This window comes from Schistocerca serialis, chromosome 1, assembly GCF_023864345.2.
Source record: "Schistocerca serialis cubense isolate TAMUIC-IGC-003099 chromosome 1, iqSchSeri2.2, whole genome shotgun sequence".
In the NCBI taxonomy this organism is placed as follows: Eukaryota; Metazoa; Arthropoda; class Insecta; order Orthoptera; family Acrididae; genus Schistocerca; species Schistocerca serialis.
In genome coordinates this window covers 670885378-670900150 of record NC_064638.1, presented here as the reverse complement: position 1 = coordinate 670900150, position 14773 = coordinate 670885378, and the positions used below count along the sequence as shown (strand labels likewise).

Genomic DNA, 14773 nt, shown 5'->3' with positions numbered 1-14773 from the left:
CAGTTGTAGTAATTAAAGTAGGCACAAATGCAGTGATAAAAAAGAAATGACTAGCGTTCATTCGCATTCTCTTTACATCGTTCCTTTCTCGTTGCTCCCCTGCCAATGGACTGTTTCTATCGCAATCAGTAAGCGTGAAAGGAAGCTACCGTACAGACAGAGGGGTCTATATTTATACTTGGCAGAACTAATTACGTACTGACATAATCGTCGGTATTGCTTTCGTTTCCCAAAAGTTATAAATATTTCGATTTTGGAAAAGAAGTTCTGTAGTTCGCCAAGATGTCGAAGAAGAAGGTCCCTTACGTATTGGCTGTATCGAGTAAGATGTGGAGACGGCGGTTTGAAAGCTGACAGAAGAAGCACGAGGAAGGGCATCCCTTACATAATAAAAATGAGCGTATGGCATTGGTGGCCGGGAGACCCCTCGCGGGGCGGTTCGGCCTCCGCCCCCCAAGTTCTTTAACGCCACTACGGCGGCTTGCGAGTGAATGAGGATGAAATGATGATGAAGGACACACAACACCCAGTCATCTCGAGACAGAGAAAATCCCTGACCCCGCCGGGAATCTAGCCCGGGACCCCGTGCGCGGGAAGTGAGAACGCTACCGCAAGACCACGAGCCACGGACATCTCTTACCTGAGGGATCGCTACTCAAGCTACCTGGCGAAGGGTAAGTGTGGCAAATGTCCGGCGTGGCAAATGTCGGGCATTCGACCGACCTCCCCATGTCTACACCGCAAACTACGCCGGCCGGTGGGCAGGCACGCCGTCCCGCGGCGGCTGAGGCGGCAGAGCCGGAGGCGCGGCCTCTGCTGCCCCCACCGCCCGCCCCCGCCGCCGCCGCGGCCGCCATGCGCGCTCCGGCCGGCCGGCCAGTCGCGCGGCGCACGGCTCGCGGTCCGCAGCCCAGCGTAGCGCCCGCTCCGCGTCGCCAGTCGCCGCCGCTGACGGCAGGGTCCGCGGCGGACACCGCTACACGCGCACCCGCGGCCTTCCGGGAGTCCACTCTGCTCTGCGCCGCGACCTTTCTCCGACCGCTAGTGCGCGTGGGAGAGTCCGAGGCGCGTTCGCGACGCTGCGGTCGGCGACCGCATGGCGCGCAACGACAGCTGGTCCACAAACGGAACGCAGGAGGAGGGCGACGAGGAGCTGTCCCTGGACCCGACGTACGCGGCGCTGGAGGGCGTCGTCGCCGTGTCGGCGCTGCTGGGCAACGGCGTCGTGCTGGTCGCGTTCGCGCGCGAGCGCCGCCTCCGCCGCCGCACCAACTACTACATCGCGTCGCTCGCCGTCGCCGACCTGCTCGTCGGGCTGCTAGGTAGGCGCTGCTCCCTGCCCCGCTGCACTTCCCGGAACCGACCGTCGGCTCTTGTGCCGTTCCGTGCTACCGTGCTGAATTTCCCAGTCCCGTACAGAACTCCGACATCGCGTGTGAGCGAATGCGTGCGAGTAAAGGAAGAATGGTTACTCTTTCAAGGTATTCAGTAGACAGGTTCATAAAGTCATTTAGTGGCCACTCGCTAATGGTTACAATCACATCATTAACGATCTACATCTACACCTACATCAACATGGATACTCTGCAAATCACATTGAAGTGCCTGGCAGAGGGTTCATCGAACCACCTTCACAATTCTCTTTTATTCCAGTCTCGTGTAGCGCGCGGAAACAATGAACACTTATATCTTTCCGTACGAGCTCTTGGTTGAAATGGCTCGGAGCACTATGAGACTTAACTTCTGAGGTCATCAGTCCCCTAGAACTTAGAACTACTTAAACCTAACTAACACACACATCCATGCCCGAGGCAGGATTCGAACCTGCGGCCGTAGCGGTCGCGCGGTTCCAGGCTGTAGCGCCCAGAACCACTCGGCCACACCGGCCGGCCGTACGAGCTCTGATTTCCCTTATTCGTCCAGGAGACTCAGAGAGCCATAGACACGGGTTCCCAGGTAGATGCCGTGTTTCTTGACTTCCGCAAGGCGTTCGATACAGTTCCCCGCAGTCGTTTTTTGTGGATAACATCGGAAGTTCAATGAGGATTTTTGCGGATGATGCTGTAGAATATCGAGAGGTTGTAACAATGGAAAATTGTATTGAAATGCAGGAGGATCTGAAACGAATTGACGCATGGTGCAGGGAATGGCAACTGAATCTCAATGTAGACCAGTGTAATGTGCTGCGAATACATAGAAAGAAAGATCCTTTATCATTTAGCTACAAAATAGCAGGTCAGCAACTGGAAGCAGTTAATTCCATAAATTATCTCGGAGTAGGCATTAGGAGTGATTTAAAATGGAATGATCATATAAAGTTGATCGTCGGTAAAGCAGATGCCAGACTGAGATTCATTGGAAGAGTCCTAAGGAAATGCAATCCGAAAACAAAGGAAGTAGGTTACAGTACGCTTGTTCGCCCACTGCTTGAATATTGCTCACCAGTGTGGGATCCGTACCAGATATGGTTGATAGAAGATATAGATAAGATCCAACGGAGAGCAGCGCGCTTCCTTACAGGATCATTTAGTAATCGCAAAAACGTTACGGAGATGATAGATAAATTCCAGTGGAAGACTGTGCAGGAGAGACGCTCAGTAGCTCGGTACGGGCTTTTGTTGAAGTTTCGAGAACATACCTTTACCGAGGAGTCAAGCAGTATATATCTCGCGAAGAGACCATGAGGATAAAATCAGAGAGATTAGAGCCCACACAGAGGCATACCGACAATCTTTCTTTCTGCGAACAATACGAGACAGAAATAGAAGGGAGAACCGATAGAGACACTCAAAGTAGCCTCCGCCACACACCGTCAGGTGGCTTGCGGAGTATGGATGTAGATGTAGGTGTAGCTCGTGGTGATCGTGTCAACAAAATTTTCGCATTCGGAGCAGAAAGTTGGTGATTGGAATTTCGAGAAAAGATTATGTCGCAACGAAAAACGGCTTTCTTATAACGATTTCCAGCCCAAATCCTGTATCATTTCTGTGACACTCTCTCCCATATTTCGCGATAATACAAAACGTGCTGCCTTTCTTTCAACTTTTTCGATGTACTCCGTCAGTCCTATCTGGTAAGGATCCCACACCGCGCAGCAGTATTCTAAAAGAGGACGGACAAGCGTAGTGTAGGCAGTCTCCTTAGTAGGTCTGTTACATTTTCTATGTGTCCTGCCAATAAAACGCAGTCTTTGGTTAGCCTTCCCCACAACATTTTCTATGTGTTATTTGCAATTTAAGTTGTTCGTAATTATAGTACCTAGGTATTTAGTTGAATTTGCGGCTTTTAGATTAGACTGATTTATCGTGTAACCGAAGATTAACGAGTCCCTTTCAGCATTCATGCGGATGACCTCAGACTTCTCGTTATTTAGGGTCAACTGCCACTTTTCGCACCATTCAGATATTCTTTTTAAATCGTTTTGGAATTTGTTTCGATCTTCTAATGACTTTATTAGTCGATAAACGACAACGTCATCTGCAAACAACCGAATACGGCAGCTCAGGTTGTCTCCAAAATCGTTTATATAGAGAAGGAACAGCAAAGGGCCTATAACACTACCTTGGGGAACGCCAGAAATAACTCCTGTTTTACTCGATGACTTTTCGTCAATTACTACGAACTGTGACCTCTCTGACAGGAAATCACAAATCCAGTCACATAACTGTGACTATATTCGATAAGCACGTAAATTCACTAAGAGCCGCTTGTGTAGTACACTGTCAAAAGCCATTCCGGAAATCCAGGAGTACGGAATCGATCTGAAATCCCTTGTCAATAGCACTCAGCCCTTCATGTGAATAAAGAGCTGCACGTAATGTGAAGGTAAAGTAAAGCCCTCTCGGTTTGACTTCTACTGGAGTGGAACTGACACATCCGTGCCTTCTTCTCACCTTTCAACTGATTCTGAGACTAATACGATGGAATGAAATAGAAATTTACATATCTCAGCTGCACACAGGCATTGCATTACTGCAACGGCGACTTGTGAAAATTTATGCCAGACCGGGAGTCGGACCCAGATGCTCCACTTCTCTAGAACGGCGAGCTTAACTGCCTCAGCCCCTCGAGAACGCTTCCCGCCTCCCCCAAATCCCCACATGCCGCACACCACACATGTCGTTCCCTCCGTCCATTATCCCCTACTTGCTCGCCGCTATTCAGCTGAGTTTCGCAAGGTTACTGACGGAATGAATGGATCCGCGCGAGAAGTATCATTTCGCCGTCATGGCGCATATGTATGTGGTGTCTGTTTTTTCGGACATGTCCGAGAGAGCAAACCCTGCACTTATATATATGTTATACGATGGAGAGTTTAAAGTCCGATATTTACATCCTTTGGCGAATTTTGCGTTATGGGCCTTGGGCCGTGATTCAAGGTGTATTTCAGAGTCTAACGTTCCGACTCCTAAAGCTGCAGATATCATCAGAAACTATAAAGACATAGATAGCAGTTTGAAACTTAACGAAGGCCGTCATGTCGAATTTGTTTAAGATTGAAAATGCTATACAGCCTCTGATCATGTCTCCAGACTTGTAACGCGAAACGCTAGGCACAGAAATATACACTGGGACACGATCTAATACCCACAATTCTGTCTCACTACTTTTATAAACAGTATATTTTGCTGCTTCAGTCACATTTAATAACAATGTTTAGTTTGGAGAGACGCAATTTGGCATCCCGCTGTTAGGACCGAGATTATTGTTACACACCAACTGTGAAAAATATGTAATATATTTTAAGACAACATGTTTCCGGATTATATTATCCCATTATCATTTCTTAAATGTAATACGTCTTTGGGCACAATCAAAATAATAAGCAAGCACCAAATATGCATTGTCAAACACATGACACTCCTTCTTGTACATCTCACGCTGTCGCATAAAGCTTAAGGAGTAGGACGGGACACATAATTGAACTCTGTGGGACTCCATCAGAGACAACTGTGTTCTAAAAATCATTGTGGACCGTCTTTCTCTCCCAGTTTACGTCTTTATCAAGGGTAGGGGTGGTGCGAGACGCCACTACGAGAAGCACAAGGAAGAACGTTGTGTGCTTGACAACGTATGTTTACTGGTTGCTTATCATTTTCGACTGTGATTAAAGGGAATTAACTTAAACACCTTGCTAATGGGAGAATATAATGTTGTGAAACATATTCGACAATTGATGCGCAGTAATCTCCGCAGTGATTCCTGATACAGTAGTACAATTGCTTCACAACAGATGATATCATGCTCTTACTACAGAATACTCTTAGCGATATTACGGGAAAATACAGTGTCTCAAAAAGCTTCACACGTTTCCACATGGAGTAACTTAATCATCGAATTTAAATATTTACCTTGATAGGACTTGAAGTTGTTGTGTATGCAGTTGGGGGTAGTTCTCTGGTCTCTCTCTAGCACAGATAGCTCGCTCGTTCATCACCCAATGTGAGAGTCGAGACGGCAATAACACGACAACAAAAGGTATTTTGCGTCCTCCGCCTCAATAGGTACTTTGCAGATACAGTACCAGAAAAATTTCTAGAACCGATTGGATGTCGAAGCAGTCCTTTGTAGTGTGACACTTACGAACTTTAAATATTACTAAAAGCCATGTATTAAGTTTGCTATCATAATGATATTGTTAAAAATTATACCCAATACTGATATGTCGTTAGTAATGGTCACAAGATGTTATTTGAACTTCTTTCTTGGATTACACTCATCGGGGTGTAGTCCATCATCAAATGATCGAAATACGAAGTTGATGACAAAATTGGCACTACCAGCTTGTCATTGTGGATTTTTACGTGTGATGTTGTTTGCGTTTAAAAAATTTTCTCATCAGCTTCATATTTCCATCATCTGATAATTGGCTGCGCCAGAAAAGCATAATACAATAAAAAGTTGAACTAACATCTTGTGGTTGTTACTAGTTACCGATCAGGATTGGTTATAATTTTTATGACTTACGAATTTTTTTGCCACTTCACTATTTTTGATGAGATTCTTGGGGAGGAGGCTTGCTTGTTTTCCCAACATACTTCCTATTTTATCACTTATTCCACCACAGCGAGTGCGCATTTTGATGTGACAATGTATATGCAAGAAACTTCATTTACGACAACTGTCGTTCCGTAATACTCTAAAAGTGTGCAAACCAGAAAGAATGCATTCTACAAAGAACGTTCAGTGTGTAAAGCAGGCCTATCAATTGCACGCCATTCCTTCATTCTGCGTGTACGATTTATGTTTGTGTTACTATATGCCGTCGTTGGGTACGATGAGTGCGTGTGTAGTCTAGTAGTCGTGCGGTTGTTGATAAGAGGAAGGTCGCTAGAGAATCCCTTGTTGACACACACCCTAGTCCTGTTCAAAAGCACCAAGGAGGCCGTGAGTTGAGCGTGCTCTCTGGCGCTGCATCTCCTCAGTCCATGGGATACTCCTATAAATCTGTAATTAAACTCTAGATAGTATCGGAAATTATAATGATCAGGAACTCTCTTCTTCCTGAATGGTAACTTACTACCACATTGTCTACCACTGAACAGGTTAAACTATCCTCGTATTTTGTATTCATTACTTGGCAGTTTACGCTGTTTAGGTGTCGGCTGCCCAGTTAACCCCCAACTTCTCTTAAGAGTTTGTGCTTTGATGAATGCTACACTGTGATCCAAGTACGTCCATTTGATGGACTATGCTGTATAAACATTTTGAAATGCTGCACAGTCGAAAGCTCACAATAATTAATGGAAAACATTATTTTATTTTAATCCAACCAGCGGCAGTCGTTGTGGCAAAGAACTATCATTCAGACAATTTGTTGTGGTTATGAAGTCTATTACAATTAAAGTGGTTCGTCTTTCTTGGAATTGAATTGTAGCGTGTAACATGTGGGTATGTAACTTAATTATATCGGTGCATCAGAAATGCCGTAATAGAGTTTCGAATTCGGGCAGTTGGTCCACACATTGGGCTCCCTCTCCTTCAGTATAACAGTACCAGAACACACAAGAACGCTGCGGCATCTGGAACAATCCCATGCCTTGGGTTCACTGTCGTCAACCATCCTCCACACCGCCCCGACTTGGACCCATCCGATTTTCATCTGTATACAGAACTTAAAGAACACCTTCGAGGACTTCACTTTGACAGTGATCATGCGGTGCAAGCACAGGTGAGGTTGTGGCTCCGCCAACAATCTCAAACATTCTACAGTGGCTGTATCTACAAACTCGTCTCTCGTTGGGAGAAATGTGATCGTCGTCAGGGGGACTGTGTTGAGAAAAAATTTGTAGACGTGGAGAATAAGCACACAGAATGTTAATAATGTTTGTTTTATTTAAAAATGCTTTAAGGGTTTTGACATAAAAAATTCGGAGGCATTACTTTTCAGCACGCCCTCGTAATTAACAACGTAGCGCTATTAATAATTTATAAGGACCAAGAAAATACGTTTTCTTTTAATTTCGAATAACCCTTTTGGAGCGTAAGAGAAATCAACATTGTTACTCCATCTTTGTTTTCATCTACACTTTGCATCGGACCCACACTTCTTTTATTCTTCGAGAATAAGAAGAAACAAACCTCTCTTCTTGTGTCCGCTTTCTTCCAGCTCTTTATTCTTTTCTGTCCCGAAAGACTCGTTGTCTGTCTCTTATTTAAAAAGTGTTATGTTTCTTATTTCGCCCTAGTCGTCTCCTACGTTTTCGATATTTCTTCCAACTTCTCTAAATTATTTGTTTTTGGATTTGTAATTGTTCAGTAAATCAAAGATTTGTTTAGTTATTCTGTCATTATTCACTTTGCATGTGGCATACGTGGCCATAAGATTTTAATCTCCTTTTTCTCATTTCATCTTTTACCTTGTAAGCTTTCCGATATATTCAGCATTTGACCTTAACCTGTATTCTCATTCACTGCTGCTTTTGAGGCCTAGTATTTTTCTTAGGATTAATCTTTCAACTTTTTCTAATTTTTAAAGCTCTCCCTTCGTAGTCAGGTTAAGAGTTTCTGCTGCATGGAGTATTTCTGGTCCTACAACTGTTTCATAGTATTTCGATTTAGTGTTTCAAGATAAAGATGTTTTAGTATAGTTGTTTATTGTTATTTGACAGGTCCTCTCCATTTAATATATTCTATTCTCTGTTGCTGTCTTTTCCTTCAAGTTGTTTGATATCCATGCTCCTACATATTTAAAACAGTGTTTTTATTTATTGTAAGCTGTTGAGGCCTATTACTGATCTTTGTGAAGAACTGTGTTTCTCCAAGTGACGTGTGTCACGTTGTAGTTCTCAGTTTTACGATTTGTTGTGAATTTTCAAGTGCGTCTGCAATAAGTGCCAATTCATCTGCAAATGTTAGAGCTAGACAATCTACAGTGATCTTGTTTGGCTTTTTTCCTACTTGTATACCCTTAGTATTAACGACTTTTCCTCCATTCTCTAACCTCTTTATCTAACGCACAATTAAAAAGTACGGGCGACAAGCCATTTTCTTGTCTTACTCCCATAGTTATTTCAAAATTTTCTCGCTGTTATCCATTAATTTTACTTTTGCTGTTGTATTGGTTAAGGAAGCTTTAATTATTTATGCTGCCTTGTTACATAGTTCAGACTCTTTTGAAACGTTGAGTGATATGTTTTTATCAATAGAATTGTATGCTGTTTTGAAATCTACAGTTGCCACGTATTTGAAGCGTCTATTCTTTATTATATACCATTGAAAAACCAATGTCCAGTAGCTGCCATAAACAATAAGATATACATTCCGTTTTGCTTTCAATTTTTTTGGAAGTTTATACCGTTTGTAATTTAGTTACAGAGATGATATGTTAAATTTGTTGTGTGAAGTATTTTACATCCATGTAATTAATTTCAGTTATGTTTTGGATAATGCTATATTTTTATTAAATCCCCTAACTAAACTCTAAAATTTGGTAAACTTGCGTAGAAAAAATGCAGAAAGATAGTTTTACAGAGGGGAGGGGAGGCGGCAGCTTTGAAAGTTCTGCCAGGGGCTTAGGATCACTGGAGTACGGCTCTGTTTGGGAATACAGACCATCTCTCCATACCATTCGCACTACATATGAACTGCTTTTTCGCTTTTGGACTAGCTTTTTCTGGAAGACGGACCGAAACGTCTCTCTGATTTCGATTTGTACAACTCCCAGACGACGGACTTCAGCAAACTTCGCATCTGCTGCAGCTGAACCTCTAGGCTCGTAGCCCTTCGTACAGATTTTCCATTTACCGCATTCATGTTGAACTCTGTTCTGACACCTGTGTCAGGAGATAAAAAAGATGTAATCGTTAGGAAAACCAAGCTCATAATTTGAGCGACTAGTACCGACAAAAGCGTGGAAGCACTATTGCGAAAAATCGACATACATATTTCTAAAGGACGTTTACGTACGCTGTGCTCTCACGCCGTTAGTGTTCCCCTTGTCAAGAAACCAGACGTGACAAACAGTGGATTTCATTCCTCCTCGAACGTAAGAGCACAACTCATTGATAACGTGGAAATTAGCTGACCTTCCCACAAGGTCACACGATCTATTACTCATTTTGCTTTGTGTACCACACATAAGGATCCACGCACCCTATGAAAATGTCCTCTTAATCTATACGTTGGCTACGATGTAATAAGTATATATTTCTACCAACACTGAAATTAAATCATAATCTCAACACTAACTCTGTTACGCTTGTACTATAAGATATTATTATACCTTATTTCACCGCCCATTCACTACTACATTATGAGTAGACCTAATATACACTCTTATTATGATATGCACTTGGATCATTCTTGATTTATTTCCTGAAGTGATTTAGTTCCCACGCCTATTTTGTATTAGTCACTCTAGCCATATGTTTTAGGTTACAAGCTTTGCTTAACCATATGGTGTTAAATATCAGAATTCATTCTTCAATTTAATGTTTCTTGAAGACGAAAGCACTTGAAAAAGAAGGGTTTTGTTGATAAAGAATAGTGAATAGGTTTAGTAGCGAAGGTGGCATCTTCACCAGTAGCTCCTTCTTAAATTTACCGACGTTTGGACACCTATAATAATGAATATTTTCTGTTTCTATCGTGATGTGTGCACTGAAATGATGAAAAGTGTCGAAATTTCGCAGCCAATCTCTCCAGAATCTCTGGTGTTGAAATCAAAGGCCACAAACAGCAAACATAAAATTTAAATTCAGCATTCACACATTAAATCCTACTACACCAACACCGTTCGACCGCTTCCAACCTTACAAATAGATAATAATGAGTTAAGCAATCCCCGTACCGATAAACGAGCGAAACTCTCTAAACCAATTAGGCACCAAGCCCTAGAGGAATTCCAATTACACTTTAAATCGAATACAATGCGCTGTTAGACCGTTTTCAAGCCGAGATTATCTAGCGTAATGACTAGTATCATGCGACTAGTACTGAACATTGGTGACACCCGTTTGTAAGAGGGGTGAAAGGCCGGATGCTCTGATATACGCGTCGGTATTTCTACGTTTTCCTATTCCAGGGTTGTGAGTAACATTCTAAGCTCAGAAGTAATGATATTCGTGAACAAAAAAAACTTCTTTTAGAGAATTAGCGCAGCTACAGGAAGTACAGCCCTGTGAAACAACTCTTTATTGTTACACATAACATCTGCCAATAGGAGACAGGCAAACCGACGGTTTCTGTCTCTCAAATTTCCGAAATTTTTTCGATACATCACTTTGTCATCTGATAACGGATATACAGAGAAAAAAGTTGACATATGAATGGTTGGCTTCAATAGTATTTGACTCATAGAATGTACACCCATGCTCACAAATTAAGGATAATTGCAGAATGTGGTGCCACACATCGTGGCATTACACAAAACTGGCCCTGATAGGATAGGCACATTGGGAAAACACACGACACAGATCTATAAGTCCACGGTATTGGTGATAAGTTGAGAAAACCGTCCATAACCACATGTGCTACAAAGCGCCACTGTTTCCTGCACATGTACCCCGACATCAGTATGGGATATGATAACCATGCACATGTACACAGGCCTCACAACGGGTTGGCATACTCTGGATCAGGTGGTCGAGCAACTGCTGGGGTATAGCCTCCCATTCTTGCACCAGTGCCTGTCGGAGCTCCTGAAGTGTCATAGCGGTTTGAAGACGTGCAGCGATACGCCGACCGAGAGCATTTCAGACGTGCTCGATGGGGTTTAGGTCTGTAGAACAGGTGGACCACTCCATTCCCCTGATATCTTCTGTTTCAAGGTACTCCTCCGCGATGGCAGCTCGGTGGGGCCGTGCTTTATCATCCATCAGGAGGATGGTGAGACCCACTGCACCCCTGTAAAGGCGGACATACTAGTGCAAATGACGTCCCGATACACCTGGACAGTTCCTCTGTCAAAGACATGCAGGGGTGTACGGGCACCAATCATAATCTCACCCCACACATCAAACCACGACTCCATACAGGTCCCTTTGAAGGACATTAAAGGGTTGGTATCTTGTTCCTGGTTCACGCCAGAAGAAAACCCTGCAAGAATCACTGTTCAGACTATACCTGGACTCGTCAGTTAACATAATCTGGTACCACTGTTCCATTGACCATGTACTGTGATCTTGACACCAGGTTTTACGGGCTCTCCTGTGACCAGGGGTCAGTGGAATACATCTTGCAGGTCTCCGGGCGAATAAACAATGTCTGTTCAGTCGTCTGTAGACTGTGTGTCTGGAGACAACTGTTCCAGTGGCTGCGGTAAGGCCCCGAGCAAGGGTACCAGCAATACTCCGTGGCCGTCTGCGGGCGCTGATGGTCAGATGTTGGCCTTCTTGTGGTGTTGTACACTGTGGACGTCCCGTACTGTAGCACGTGGACATGTTTCCTGTCTGCTGGAATCGTTGCCATAATACTGAGATCACACTTTGTGGCACACGGAGGGCCCGTTCTTCGACCTGGTGTGTTTGACCAGACTCCAGTCGCCCTAATATTCTACCCCTCGTAGCGTCATCAATTTGTGTTCTTTGAGCCATTTTCAACACACAGTCACCATTAGCACGTCTGAAAACGTCTGCACACTTACACTCTGCACCGTACTTTGACATGCACCAACACACCTCTGCGTATGTGGACTGCTGCCAGCGCCACCGTGCGACGACTGCAGGTCAAATGCACCGCATGGCCATACCCTGAGGTGATTTAAACCGCCCACCAGAGCGTTGTTTCACCATGTATCAGCATTGTCCTTAATTTATGAGCATGAGTGTATTACGTTATACTGCACCGAGGATACGCGACAAAAAGAGAAACAGCATCAGACTTTCTCCAGCGAAACGCGCCAAGACCGTCAACTTTCGGATTACACAGTGTGGGCAAAATAAATCTGAACGGAAAATACTTCACACAGCTTAGGATAGACAATCCTACCTATGTCATCTGCCCTGGGTGTAGACGAAACAAGTTCGGCGGCGTGTTTTAAAATGCGTGAAATATTTTCTGTGTCAGTTTTATTTATCCATCTTGCATACACAGACTGAGTCACTAACTATTGCCACCTAGAATAACTCATAAAGTACGATAGTAGCTGAAAATTTTGTGGGACAAATGTTGCATGGGACAACGGGAGCCATAATATTACGTTGGTTTTTTGTTGCTAGGTGGGGTCGTGTCAAATATATGAAGGTCGACTTTGTTTTTTTAAATGGGATGCAATAATTTGGTACTTATTTTCTGATAGCGGCTATCGAGACGAATCCAATGATGTATAACAGTAAGGTCTTTTAAGATCAACGAAGGTCACAAAGGTGGCATGAACGTCCATTTACAGAAGGTGTTCTATGTGATGACCATTGGTATCAATGCGGTGCTGCAATCATATTATCATGGATTGAGTGGTATTCCTTATCACATCGGCACTTATCGAAGCGCATGCTCTGACAATTCTCTCTCGCATATCTTCAGGTGTAGTTGGACCGTCTTTATAAACAATGTCTTTTACGAATCCCCACAAGAAAAATCCAGAGTCGTCAATTCTGGCGAACGAGCCGGTTACACGCTGTACACAGGAGAAGAAGCTGTGGTCAAACTGCACTCCAAACAGGTGAGATCACGTTCAACAGTACTGCTAGCTACGATGTCCTTAGAGAAGAGGTGAAGCGCCAGCGAGATATCAACAGTATCAACACTTGTTAAGACTTTCTTCATGTTGCTCACAGCGCCGCAAACTGTCATTTTCGACCCGAAATGTGTAGGAATCAACATCCCAAGGGAAGCGGTGGTTTCATTGACGTCGTATATGCTAACCGCCAAAGCCTTTTCACGTCGATTTTGAGCGGCGGTGTATATAAAATGTTTCCTCGATCATCCATAAGAAAACCGCACGATTTCAACACCGAGCTTCGCAGCTCTGGCCCCATCGCAGAGACGTCAAAAGAAGGGGTGAAACGCGGGTAGATGGAACTGTGACGACCTTCCGAGCGTGTGACACGTCCAAGGAGGCGCTGGGCAGAATTGCAGTGAAATTTGGTGCCAATATGACCTTACTAACCCACATTACACGCAGCATGAACTCTTCAGCTCTGGCCTTTAATTCGCATGTGTCGATACCCTACTGTCTAAAGTGTCGTCGAAAGCGAGGGTGATGTCGCAGGGCGCTACGCTTTTTCATCGTTAGAGGCACCATTGGGCCAAATTTCAGACTTACACTGGGAGACAATTACGGAGTTCAGAAAAAGTGATTCTTTAATTCTGTTCTTCATTGTACGTATCTAATAGATTTTATGTATTATTTTACAGATCACTGTGGCTGTCAACCGATGGAAGTGTGCAAAGTGACACCTTACCGATGGGCTGCAGACTACATGACCACCTGTAAGACGTCACTTTGTGTGGTATTGTGAGTGTAGAACTTGCAGATTTTCCACTGGGTTGACAGCCACTGTGATCCGGAAAATAGTACATAATACGGTGCATCTGAGGACGGAACCAGCGGTACCGAAATCTATCAAGTAATAAAAAAGTTAAAAAACAGCCTAGCCGCATGTGTCCATTTGATTTATAAATTACTTATCCAGCGGAAGATGGTACAAGAGAGGCGTTGTGCATCGTGATGTAGTTTACTGTTAAAATTCCGACTGCAGAAGTTCCTTATTGAGTCAACGAATGTTCTACGCGTACTTCGCGAAACATGGAGGCAAGGTTAGAGAGATCCGAGCTCTCACGAAGGCCAGCCAACAGTCGCCCTTCCTACGCAACATTCGGTACTGGAACAGGAAACTGGGAGAAGTGACAGTGATACAGAAAGAACCCTCTGCCACGTAGCATAATGTTTCTTGCGTAGTACAGATGTAGTCGTAGATCGAAAAAAAGAAGCTGTAGTTCCCGCGAAGTGTTTTATGGATTTAGAGGATCAGTCTCCTACGTAGGTCTCCTAGATAGTTTGTGTAACCTACTGACTTCGTGGCACAAGGCATGTTCGAAACAGAAAAACAAAATTTCTTTTCTTTTTTGGAAAGGACTTTATTTGTTCGTTTGGATCAGAGTTATCCCCTACAAAATAGTCTCCGTCAAGTGTTACTTACGACAGAATTGTTCTAGTCCCAGAAACACTTCTGCAACTTGATTTTTTGAAGCCGCTTTTAGTACCCACAGCAATGCGTGTTTAATCTCATCTATGTTTGTAAAATGATAGTTCTTTAAGGCATTCTTCATTGTTTGGGAACAGAAAAAAGTCACATGGAATCTTGTCTGTTCAGTGTGGATACTGGTACTG

General features: G+C 43.8%; 1 protein-coding gene across 1 annotated transcript in view; it reads left to right on the top strand.

Moving 5' to 3' along the window:
• The first annotated feature begins 729 nt into the window (after positions 1-729).
• The window catches only part of LOC126423035 (atherin-like), a 32473-nt gene continuing 18429 nt past the window's right edge, over positions 730-14773 (top strand). The window contains exons 1-2 of the mRNA XM_050087247.1: positions 730-1065; positions 1136-1322. Coding sequence (XP_049943204.1) covers positions 730-1065; positions 1136-1322 — 523 coding nt within the window. The remainder of the gene's footprint in view (positions 1066-1135; positions 1323-14773) is intronic.